We start from the raw sequence: 13,191 nt of genomic DNA, 5'->3' as shown, positions 1-13,191 counted from the left end.
TTATCAAATTAAATCGGCTGATTCACACCTTTTATACTAGTATCATGAGAAGTTTTTAGTCAGTTAAATTGATATGAAACTTGGCTATCCAAAACATATTAACTGTATTTGTTACGACATATGTGTTTCCAGTATCGCACGACAAGTTACTAAAATTAACACAATCCGACTTCTTCAAATTTCGCCTTTACATATCAATTTCCCTCAGGTCAAAAATTATAATAAGATTCAGGAAGAATCGTTCTGTAAATGGCCTTGTAAATGTGGCTTTCTGAGACAATAACAACATATAATTGTTACAAATATGACGTTATCGACTTTTCATTTATCTGTATTGGCTTGAGGACATCAAGGTAAAAATAGAGATTTAACATCTTACCAAGGTCGATTAACTCAATATCAGTTTTTTATTCTCCGAGTCATTAACGTTGAAATATGAAGGGGAAAAAAACCACAAAAAGTTACTACTCACTTCCCCCGCTAGCCTCAAAGCAATATCAGAGAAAATGTCTTATTTGCAACAATTTAAATGTAAAAACAAACTCAGGAAAACAGATCTCACTCCCAGATGTGTTTCTAGTGTGGTTGCTTCAATATTAAATACTTCACTATATTCATTCTATCCTGCGATATCCTTTACACCTAAGAAATCATGTTGTTAATTTGATGCATTGTTTCTTGTGCGATTAGGATGGTTAACAATTTGCGATATCTGATTAATTATTAAGGACTGATTATTCGATTCCTGGCCATTATTAAAGCCATATCAGGCTTGCAGTTTCTGAAGTCATAAAAGTCATTTCCATAGTGTAAAAGACAAAAAAGGGAATTTGATGTCATATATGATATTACAAAGCACCTTTTTCAAACAAACATTAAATTCCAGTATTTGCTAGCTTCGAAACAGACACAGAACAAGTACACAGAGGGGAGAAGCACCAGTGTTTCTATTGACATTCTCTATGTTTCATGTTTGTAACTGTTGCCTTTTAGTTCCCCTTTAAAGAAACATGTCAATACTATCAAACCTATCTTCATACACTCAATTACACCAATCTCAATTAATTCCTTGGTTCATTTTCAAAATATCCTCCTTCATGAAGAGCATTAAGGGTCCTTAGATGCAATCTGGTGCTATATTTTGCAACTTTATATTCAAGATATTTCAGGCTTAGTCTGTCCGTTGTTTATGTTTTTAATTGAGGCAGATAAAGGTTTTGTTTGAGTATTTTTTATAACACTACAAATCGCATCTGGGGGGGGAGCACCTGGGGGGCACGATTTGTTTCTGGGAGGGCACGTGCCCCCCCCCCCAAGGTCACCCCTAAGCGACGCCACTGGCCATCACACAGCTTACACAACAAGTGCACAACGCAGTATGCAGAAGCACGACTACTGTATATATGCAATACAGGCAATGCTATACTGCTTGTAGCCTGACAAAACAACGATCGTAAACAAAGCCATTGAAGAAAGAAAAGTAAAAAGAGAGTATTAATCATGCATCTCTTGGTTGAAAAAATACAAAAAGCAAGATTATGACAAATATCTATACCAATCATTAAAAAATGTTCGATTAACATGAATTTATTGGATTTTGTCCCGACTCCAATAAACAGCATTGGTGTCTGTTATTGAAATCCTTTTTTTTTTTTAATAGAAAAACAAGCTTCTTCTTTAAATATCCAAAGTTAAACTTTAGAAACTAAAACCTTACATGTATGAAAATATTTAACATATTTTTCGGTTAAATTATATTTTCATATAACAAACTTAAAAATCCTTCCTAAGTTGGCATTACTACATAAGTGATAAGCAAAAACTGAAATTTCCATCAATAAGAGAACTTTCTCGACTTCATGACACAAATATTGTATACAAACAAAGAACGCTATTTTTAACCCAAATAAAATTTGTTTGCTTTTGAAAGATTCTTATCCCCATTATATCAAAAAAACCTTGGTTTGAAATCAGGCCAATCTGCGTGTGGTTGATCCCCAATGACAGCTGTTGTCTGAATTTTACATACAACAATATTTTCAAAATTTGAACAACAAAGCTGGAACCCAATTTCATTTCCAAAGTCATACTAATGAGAAAAAATGTGGGGGACTGACAAACAAATTTTAATTTCTTCATGGAATTTGATAACAACAAGAGTAACAGTGCACTGGCATCCTGATTTTGCTTGGCTCATATTAAAAACAACAACAATACAGTTGAGCAGTGTTAGGCTAGCAATCACCAAGTTTCAAGGAGAACAACGCATCGCTTTATGGCTTGATCGATTATTAAGTTTATAAAAACCAGAGAAATCTTCTATGGACTTTCTCCAATTCATTACATTTTGTCCATGCTTTTGTTGTTGTTTTTCCGTTTTTGACCAAATTTAATGATTCATCTGCTCTGACCGGTGCATTTCAAAGTGTTGACGATAGTTATTAAATGGTAGAAAACAACAGAGACATTTACATCTGGAACGAGATTCAAACCATTGACCTCTGGGCTGCAAGCAAAGCACAGCAGAGGGTATTGGTCTAAGCCCATTCTAGCCATAGTTTTTTGTTCTTTTCCCCTTCTTTATAATTTCTATTTTTCATTTTATACTTATATAAAATTAAAAAGTAACAGATTTTACTTTGTATCTTCAAGATATCTTTGTGTCAATCCCATAAAAACATTTACAATATCACTTATTAGCAAGAAGATCTGATTGAAAGCCTTGCAAGAGAAGTTATGACTCAGAAATTTACTTCACAAACAAGATTTGAACTATTGACCTCTGGGCTGAAAGCAAAGTACAGCAGAGGGTATTGGTTGAATCCCATTCAAGCCGTAAATCTCTTGGTTCATCTCCCCTGTTTGTAATTTCACAGTCAGTTTTCTGTTGTTCATTTTATACTTATATGGAATTCAAAAGTAACAGATATGACATTGTTATCTTAAAGACATCCCGTGTCGTTCATATACAACATTTACAATATCGCTTTTGAGCAAGTAATATCTGATTGCAAGCCCTCGCAAGAGAAGTTATACCTTTATTATATCTATTAAAGATGTCAGGTTTATGTCTTGCTTCTCTTGTGATATTTCGAGCAGATCGTGTCACTTCTGAGTGAAACTTATAAAACAGAGAAAATCAGAACATCTTCCCTCTTTATCCAGACAATTAACGGTAAAGCAAAACGATGCATTTCGGTATCCAGCATTGCTTTTACAGGTCACACATTCACCCTGTTACCCCCCCCCACCCCCTCCCCACCAAATAAATTTATTGACTTAAACCAATTTGTAAACTACTAGCTACACAAACAAAACGACCACTGCAGGTTACCTTAAGATGAATCAGTTTATTTGCTCTGAAACACACTCCATGTCTATCCTTGCATCCAACACCAATCTCTTTGGACAACCAAATTTGCCATGTGAACTCCCCACAGAATCGATGGAAGGATCAATCTTGTGGCTGCTTTCTGCTATTTATTTATATACACGCAAAGAGAACAGCACTGTGTATACACAATACATACATACATATATACATACATAACAAATGAAGCCTTCCACACACAACAAACATCTCTCTAGAGCTTCAAGACAGATCTATATTAACTTATCCTTGTCCAAAACATAACATCTTGTGGAAAATGTGAGCCCAGTTTTTGACACACACAATAATATAAATCTGAGCAAGGGAACTAGACATAGCAGGTTGAATTAAATCTGCACGCTGGCCAAATACAGCCCTATGAGAAGGTAATACTACCATGACCTTTGAACTTGTAAGGATGGTGCATTCAGTCTGTAGTGAGTGGCCTGACTCCTTCAGTGACAGTGACACAATCTATTATTTGGATCCTCCAGGTTGCTGCTGTGACATTTGTGCTTGAATCTTAAGGCTCATCACTTCAGTAATAACTGCAAACACCAAAGAAAATTTAAAAAATTCAGAGATTTACTCTGTCTCCTACAGTACTAACTAAATATTTCATAGCACAAGGGACAATTGCAAAAGAATTTCAAACTCTGCTAGTACCCTTCCCTAAAATCACCATTCCTCATAAACTTTGACTGAATCCCTTTCCACAAATGAATACATCCATCCCACTGAATATCATATTTAATTTTACATACCTAAAGTTCAAATATAACAGTCGGTCTGCATCACCAGTTGTGCGTTATTTCCTACCAAATTTATCATTTCTTTACGAGACAATGCAAACTTCACTAAATCAAGATTTAGAGCTAGTGCCACTTACTGTAACTGTCGAGAATTTCACCACTCATGAAAACTTAGCAACAATGTCATGCCAATGGGGAACAGACATATTATTCATGAAATCATAAATAATTCATGAGAGCGATGTTCAAGCTAAAAAACAGAACACAGGAAATGCAATCTTTCAGCTTACTGTATGCAAGTTGCTGCAAAAGCCAAAAAAAAAACAAAGCAAAAAAGTACTGTGGGTTTTACAAAGCCATGTGATAGGCTCATCAAAATCTCCAAACAGACAAGGCAATGTTTACAGTTAGTTGAAGCTTGGAGGCTTTGTGTTCAATTAGTAATGAGTGTGCTTTCATATTTTCAGACAGTCTGTTGCGCACCATAAGCCAATCGAGTCACCAGAGAAATGTCTGTTGTCTACTTGGGAACAAATCTCTGTGAGAATACTTTAGTTAAACGGTGCAACTGCAGTGAGGGCTACTTCATTCTTACCAATGTTTTTACATTGATGTTTAAGACCATATTCATGTGGTTGGTTTAATTTGATCATAACTAGTGGCTCCTATGGTGCTGTTGATAATACTTTGCTACTGTACAAAGTCTTTAAACTTGCAGATGAAGAAGTTGACAATCTTTCGACAAGTGCACTGCAGTGTCTGTTGGATCACACTTCAAGGGGGAAAGTTTGTGTCAAAAACAAAAGTTAAAGCATCTTGGATGTCGGCTAAAGATCAGCCCTGGTAGAGTAGTTTCTAAAGTACACATTTGATTTTGCATTCATTGGTTTCACCTGTCTGTTTAACACCAAGTAATAATTCTGTGAAGAAACCGAGTCAGCTAAAGGAATTCAACTATTAATCTATTCTGCTTCCTCCTTACCTTGCCTCATCTTAGACTTCTCTATAAGTATTGGTTGGACTCTCTCCATCTGCTTGGTGGTAAATTCAACCTTTCTCTGGAAGTAATCCTTAGCATCTGGTAATGTCTAAGGAGGGAAAATCAACACACATAAGCATTTGAGCTTATTACTACTGATGTTACTCTACAATAACTCCACATGTTAAATGGAGATTTTATCTATTTTTTATTTCTCCATGCATTTGCCCCCCCCCCTCCAAAGTGGTATGGGGGGATCCCTGAAAGATACACGGGCAGAGGAAACAACTAAATACTTCGGACCTTGTCACCACAGTGAATGTACTATGCATGCCTAATAAAAAACAACAGCTTTGTACAGTTACATCCAGTATGACTGACTTTACTGTAGTTTCAAGCAATGCACAGTTTATATTCAGGAAACCAATTACTGAAAAATAACCAGACATTCACAGTTACGATAGAGACGTAATGCAAAATAAGTGTAAAATTGGCAGTACACGTGAAAGTCTCACTTGCCTTTATACAACAACTCTCACTTGCCTATATACTATAATAGTATTGTTAAATGTGAAGGTCATGTTCACATCAGCTATATCATGTCTTGAACTGATACTTCCAGGTTCCAGCTCGATTATTCTTTCAACTGTTTATCCCCACAATAAGGATACTTTTTTTAATTCATTCTGATAAAATTCTACTTGCTCCAGATGCCATGACTTCTAAAATATCATAGTTTCATTTTAACATAATCTTTGCATATCAATCTCACGCAACGCAAGGTACTCACCCGAGTCAGTGCTACACTTAAAATTTTTTTTTTTTTAATTTCACTGCAAGTTCAACATTCCAAGCATATTATTGAAATTACTTAGAATCTCTGAGCTCTTTGAAAAAAACCATCAGTGAAGACTGAATAATTTTTTCCCCTAAGTTTACAGTATCCCAGGCTGGGAAACATGAAAACCAATTATCGACTCACCTTTTCAGCAAAGTAACCAGTGCCTATATCTATAAGAACATTCTCTACATCTTTCAGCTCCCCAGGAACATACAACTGAAGAACAATGTCAAGGTAAAGTATAGAAGGTCAAAGGTTATTAAACGTTTCATAAATTGAGACTCCTATCATTTTGATACAGATTTTGCCCACTCTACACAGTATGTGCTCGTCAAGTCAACGACAGAGAAAAATGATTAGATACTTAATAGTAAAGAAGATATTATCTTCATAATTAATGTTTCTATCATGGAATTGACAATATTACGATATAAATATTAAATATCTACATTTAAAACATTACCCATACGAAAGGCTTTGTTTCCAAGGGATTCTGCTACCAAAATCTAAGAAATATAATTCCTGTCAATGGAAGGACATTTCTTTTAAATGATTGTATATAATACTGTACCTGATCTTCACATGATAAACATTTTTTACAGTTCTGCTTCAATTGTTAAGGCAATAACCTCTTACAGTATAAAACCCTAATTTTTTTTCTTCAAAATGCCAAAACTGCACATAACCAGCTTCGATATTCTGGCAAAACTAATGAGTATTTCTGTATGCAGAAGAGGCTCATTGTCTAAGATTTGAATCTTAGTAAAAGGATACAGAAGATGTAAGGGGTACCAGAACTGGTTTTCCTGTGAAGGAAACAAAAGAGAACAAAAATGCATTATGAAGATACAATATAGTGGGATACACAATCCAAAGGAATAATAGAGGAACATGAATGAGAGAATGAGAATAATTTCTGTTAAACACAACAATCTATCTTTGATTCATTTGTTTGTGTATGTGAGAGAGAGGGGGGGGGTGGGGTGGGATTGGCATGGTTTATTAATAAATGAAGTAGTTGTTCCCACCTTGGTACAGTATTTCTGTACAATGATAACTAAGCTATTTGAGACTGTTATGTATGAAGAATGTTTTTTACATTGGACAGAGTTCCATGAAGGCTCTATATAATTCGATTTCGACACATTCTGTATCTAGAAGAACCAATTTTTTAGTTTTTTTTTTACTACGATTAACACACATGTAAAGTACAGTATCTTGGAGCAGTCTAACAGGTAAGAAATACAATTCAAGTTTGGCTACCATTATGATCACATTGTACAACTTCTTCTCACTTCTTGATTTGGTTATTTTCTGTTCATTGGTGTTCAACCCCACCACACCACACCCCTCCTTCCCCCTTCCTCACCAGCCTTCACCACCCTTACCAGGGATGAGCCTGAGTAAAAAAAATCACGAAAATTTGCAAAAATTGCGGTATAGGCTCCAGTGTTCGTATGCTACAGTGTGTTAGGATAATAGTTTTTGTCCCCGAGGTAGTAAAGAAATCACGGATATTCTGCGAATTCGCGGAAAAAAAGCTCATGCCTGCCTTATTCAATGACAAAGATAAAACATAACGGAGTTATTATAGAATACAGGGCCACTCGATGATACTATCTGAGCATCCGGATGCGCGGATGCTTAGTCTCACCTCAGTACGTATGTGAGTATAAAATGTCAAAGTCCCAGTTCTTTCTTTTTGAGTGGATGCGTGGATGCGTGGATGCGGAGTGTCCTTTCCTAGTACTTCTGTGGTGGAATTTTAGAGGGCGTCACACATGTACGGATGCCTTTTAAGAACGACACACCATTGATGTGGAATATCTTCGTACATACGGGACTTTCAGTATTGGAAATACGTGATGGTATATGTCGAAACTTTTCGAAAATTGTAAGTCCATTACCAGTACTCCCGGGGTGGATGCGCGGATGCGGAGTCAAAATGAAATATGTGATGGTGTATCGTATATGGGGAAACTTTCGAAAATTATCTAAGTCCTTTCCTAGTACTCCCGGGGTGGATGCGCGGATGCGCGGATACGGAGTCAAAATGAAATACGTGATGGAATTTTAGAGGGCGTCATACGTGTACGGACATGTACAGACACACCGCGCATCCGCGCATCCGGATGCTGGGAAGAGTTAATGAATGGCCCTGTATTCTATAATTGTACCAAACATAACATTGATCTGCGTTAGCTTTACAATGCATATTCATAACCATATTCAACTGTAGTCCCAAAAAATAACAAATATATGATATAATACATAAATTTATGTATAATCATCACAGCCAGTTCTTCCTTGCAGGAAACTATTCTGATTAATAATCACATCTGCATCTTGCCTTTGAACAGCATCAGGTCCTGTCTGTCCTCATATGTTCTCAATTCTGACCAGCAACCTCTGGGTTACAAGCCCAGATTTATATAAAATTATTAATTTAAGGATAATTAGTTTTCATTTTAATCAAAATGTTCTGCTTCCACAAAAGCAAGGATACTCCAGAAGCCCCTCTCAGATATGTTTTCCATGAGATGGCTACACTGCAGCCTATAGCAATGTACAGTATTTCACCATGTACAGTATATCAAAAGGCTGAAAATTGAATACCTTCATTCTCAGGGGTGAACTTCTCCATACAGGCCTTTGACTCCATAAACTTATTTTGTGCAACTTTCAGCTGTTGGAGAGAATTCTGCATAACCTCAATTTCCTATAAAAGAGCATAATAAGGAATTATTAGGATATATATATACTATGGATAGTAGATTAAACTTTACAATACCTTAGGAGTACAGTATGCATATATGCACAAGTAGTAGAAAATACCATGAAAGGCAAAACTTTTTATTCCAGGCATGATAATACACATTTACAGAATGTAAGTTACACTGGCATCTAACATCTAACAAGGAAAGAAGTGTCAAAAGTTCAGCATTTTACCACAAACTTACAAACACAACCCCCGTTCTGTTTCAAATCGTCTTCAAACCTCCCAGTCGCTGATATGCTAGCTTTTGTTTACAGTGCATAGGATTGTTCACTTCTTTTCTTTGTTTAATGTTTAACATCAGTGAGGGTGCTATTATCTGCTATATATACCATCGTACTATACAATACTGTGTATACATTACGACTGCCAACAAGTTACGAGGCCATGTGAATGGTTTCACTTGCAAGCCCTTTGAACTGATCTTATAATGTAGTACAGTACCTATAGATCCAAAAGTCTGTATTCTAACCAAATACTGTAAGCTTGAATACTTTCTTTAAAAAATCCAAACACGTGCATGCAAAGTGTATGTGGTATGTTATAAGGAACTGTATTAACAAATATTAATCAACATTATTCCTACATATTGATAAATAATACAATGCCTTGTCTATCTTCTATGATCCAAGAATCAAGACCAATAGTTCACAAACAACGGGGACAGGGATAGGCCAAAAAGTGGGTCACATACAGCCTGTACTGGATTTTTGCAATTAATTTGCTGTTTCTGGAGCTTGCCAACGTCTGTGTACTCCACGCTTACTTGGTGTGTCCACTATTAAACTTATTGAATTCTGAGCATGCATCAATTCTAAGTGTTGGGGGTTTGAAAGTTTGCATGTATACTGTTCTAGCAGGTCATCCCATCCTTGTCTCAAGTTCTCAACTACATCAACTTCATCTAACTGTTTGCTCAAATCAGTTTTGTTATTTGTTTTTTATGCATTCTAAAATTATAGAGCTGTAATGAAAACAATCTTTTATTGACTTTAACCTGTCATTTTCATTTTGTTTTACTGTAACCCTGGTCTGGTAGAGGGACAGAACTGGTGTTGGACTTGCAGAGGTGCATCAGTGTATAGTATGTATTGTTATAGGGGAACTTCCATCAACAGATAACATTGGTGAAAATTGGTTAAGCCTCGGGTTAGAATTGAACATTTTGGCATTTATTTGCACTTACATAAAAAGTTTTCCAATATACCTAAAATGTAATGATTTTGTGAACTTCCTAAAGTAGCTATCTAAATGCAAACTGAGTGTATTCAGCAAAAGTTTATCCTAACCAGTTTACCACAAATCTCTGTCAGTAGAAATGTTATCGAACGATGCACTATTGTTTTGCACAGGACATGAATTTGTCTTGCGCATTATACTGCCCAACTCTTCCTACAGTAGTGATGGAAATGATGTCTGATGCTTCAAATTCAAGCTCTGCTTTCGGGTGAAGAGCATGATTTAGTGAAGTGTTTGGTGTAGTACTGTATGTGCACATTAATTTCTGCCAGATCTTGTGTAGGATATGCAAGCCAGGCTGGAGAAACTGCATTTGATTCATTGTGAAAGAATTAAGGTAAAATCTTCCTTTCAAAAAATTGGTCCCGACTACCCATTGCTAATTCCAATCGGGCCCCCCGGTAGTGGGTACCCGTTCATTATGCATTTAACCTAAAATCCAACAAGGCCTACACTTAAAGGGCATACAGGGATATGCAGGCCTTCAGTTACGTATATAATATGTAAATGACTGTTTGTTTCAACTGTGAATTGATTTACTTTGCAAGGAAACATATTTATGTTTACCACTTGTATCCTAAAATTGCTTTTTTAAAAGTAACACATGCAATGTTTTCTCCCAATCATGTTTTTTAATTAATGATGTATGAAAGATTTTTGTAACTTGTGTGCAACTCTATTGCCTTTCAAGCCTAACAGTACAATGTACCATTGAACAAATTACTTTTAAAAATGTAGTTTGTGTGCTTGAAGAATTCCTTAAAGCATTTATAAGTTTAACTAAGCAATAGGAGATAGGCCTATCCAACCTGCTCTTTCATTGCTGAGCACAAAGGCTAGTGCTCCAGAAGGTCAAAGTTATTTAAAGATTACCTGAAAAGTCTGTAAAAACTATATCAAACAAACCTTATTGTTAAATGGTGTCATTATGAACCAATCACATGTTGTTGCTGGATTCTTTCAAGGATGGGGATGTCTACTTATAAGCTGCCCTAAAAGAGTTTTGTTGCATTGAAAGTGTGGAAGGATGCAAAGCAGGGGAAAATTGCTCAGGCTATACAGTACAGTGTACACATATATAAAGGTTAACGAACGTAGTTGATCAAAACTTGCTTGGGTGAGAACAGTAACAATTATCCCCAAGTTTTACACTTAAACATATCAAGTTATAGGGAATATCACCAAATGATGAAAGTACAGAAAAATACACCTGAATTTTTCCTCCATTTCATTACTTCGAATAAAAATGTACCTGCAATGTAGAACGATGTTAGTGATTTTTTTACGAATTTTCAGACTTGGTTGTAACGGCTTGGACTGGGTAGTAATTTTGGGTGTCTGGTCTCCATGTTCCCCTTCCCAGTATTATTTATTGCCACAAGGATAGGTTTGTAAGGAAATGTTTAGTATTGTTTAGTGGACCTTATCTACCATCAGAATTTCTATAGGCTACTATTAACAAATATTTCCCTTTCAAAATATAAAAATATGAATATAAGGTTGAAACTAACAACATTTATGGGTTATTCCATATCAAACCACCAAATTTTGGAGCATGTTGTACAGTAGGTCAACTTCTCTTAAAAATTACCAAATTTATTAATCATGCAATGAGGCTGGTAATTTTTGGAGAGGGTCCAGCAACAGCCATCCGTAATTTGACAAGGAATGACCCATACATAAACTCTAACCACGAAAGAGATATATTTGCTCTCAAGTACTATAGGCTATACCCATCCTGTCATAGCCCTAACTGTGCTTACTGATGTTATTGCATTGGCATTTGTTCACATAGGGAAGGCTATCCACACAGTACATGACTGTAGTGTGGGATTCAGATTGTTCTGAGCCTAAGTTATGCTTTATAAAGTGTGGCATACACTTAGGAGGTAGGCTAATGCAGGTTTGGTATAGACACTTAGAAATACCAGAAACACCCTTATGTGCCCGGTGGCGAAATTATTTTTCCCACTTCGACGCGGCCACATGGGCGTGGCTTATGAAATACGTCACAGGCCGGCAAGTTTGTGACTTCGACTTCGAGCTCTAACGTATAGCTCTTTAATAATATACTCAGCTAATATACTCAGGCCTAATATACTCAGGCCTAAGACATGACTTCATGAGATCCATGATGATGTGCGACTGCTCCTCCCAGTCAATCGGGTCTTATGGAGCTCTTGAGGTAAATTCCATCACAAAATCAAACTGTGTTTGTTTATTAGATGTGTTATGAACCTCCCGTGTCTGGAAAAGTTTGGAAAAGAACCTCCCGTGACAGCAGGGTCTGGAAAAGTTATAAATGAACCTCCCGTGGTATTGATTATTACACTTCATATTACACCAGGTACGTAGGCCCACTGACCTTTCAATGCTAAAAACCTACAAAGATACATGTATTGTATTGTGCCCCATATTGTTTTATCCATCATTCTAAATTATTTGTTCATTTATAAATGAACCCCCTTTTAAACGGCAGTAAGGAGCCTACGTGCTTTCATCATTAGTTTACGTACGCTACTGGGTATTGTTACGGACTTGAAATATTCTACCCATTTTATTAAACAGTTGTCACTTGCGTCTGTATTAACTATAACCAGGGAGCTGTTACTGTTAGAGTAGCAGCTCCCTGCTATAACTATGCCTAAATAGCAATGTCCCTCTGTACTATACTATTTATTATACTGGTACGTGTACTAGAATCCCTGACATGTAACTTAATTGAGAACTTTCAGCAACCAAACAAACACCCGAGAGATATCACTGCATAGTCTGTGACGTGACCAATAACAACGACCGATAGTCCACGCCCATTATGCTAATATGGCCGCGTCGAAGTGGGAAAAATAATTTCGCTGCCCGGTGCTGGCATTGTTACACTAACGATCTCCTATCAAACCTTTACAAGCTACAGTAGACCTAACTGTTACTAGGCCTAGCCTAAGCCAACATCCTAACAGAAAAGCCTACAGTACCGTAGGCCCTAGCCTACGCATAAGCACGAGTGTTGTTAAGCAACAACAAACATATGCATGACGAAGAATTAATGACGCTAATTTTACACTTGTATCAGTACCTGCTCAACTTGTTCTTTCAAAACATTTAGTTGAGGAAGAGGAAGGGACATAAGGTTGACTTGTTGTCCGCTGGGAGCCATGATGAACCGTCTAAAAGATTTCGTTTTCTTTTACAACTGACCATGGCTGTATTGTTATAATGTGCTATAAAAAAGAA

At 36.5% G+C, this 13,191-nt stretch overlaps 1 protein-coding gene across 1 annotated transcript; it reads right to left on the bottom strand.

Moving 5' to 3' along the window:
• Positions 1-1,466: 1,466 nt before the first annotated feature.
• Positions 1,467-13,191, bottom strand: LOC139959912 (prefoldin subunit 5-like). Its single transcript, XM_071957839.1, has 6 exons — positions 13,034-13,191; positions 8,559-8,661; positions 6,717-6,748; positions 6,084-6,158; positions 5,105-5,210; positions 1,467-3,918 (listed from the first exon to the last, which is right to left on the bottom strand). The coding sequence occupies exons 1-6, from the start codon at positions 13,112-13,114 to the stop codon at positions 3,848-3,850; spliced, it is 468 nt and encodes a 155-aa protein (XP_071813940.1). The 5' UTR covers positions 13,115-13,191; the 3' UTR covers positions 1,467-3,847.

The sequence above is a fragment of the Apostichopus japonicus genome, chromosome 19 (genome assembly GCF_037975245.1).
Source record: "Apostichopus japonicus isolate 1M-3 chromosome 19, ASM3797524v1, whole genome shotgun sequence".
Taxonomy (NCBI): domain Eukaryota; kingdom Metazoa; phylum Echinodermata; class Holothuroidea; order Aspidochirotida; family Stichopodidae; genus Apostichopus; species Apostichopus japonicus.
This window is presented reverse-complemented; position numbering and strand designations above follow the sequence as displayed.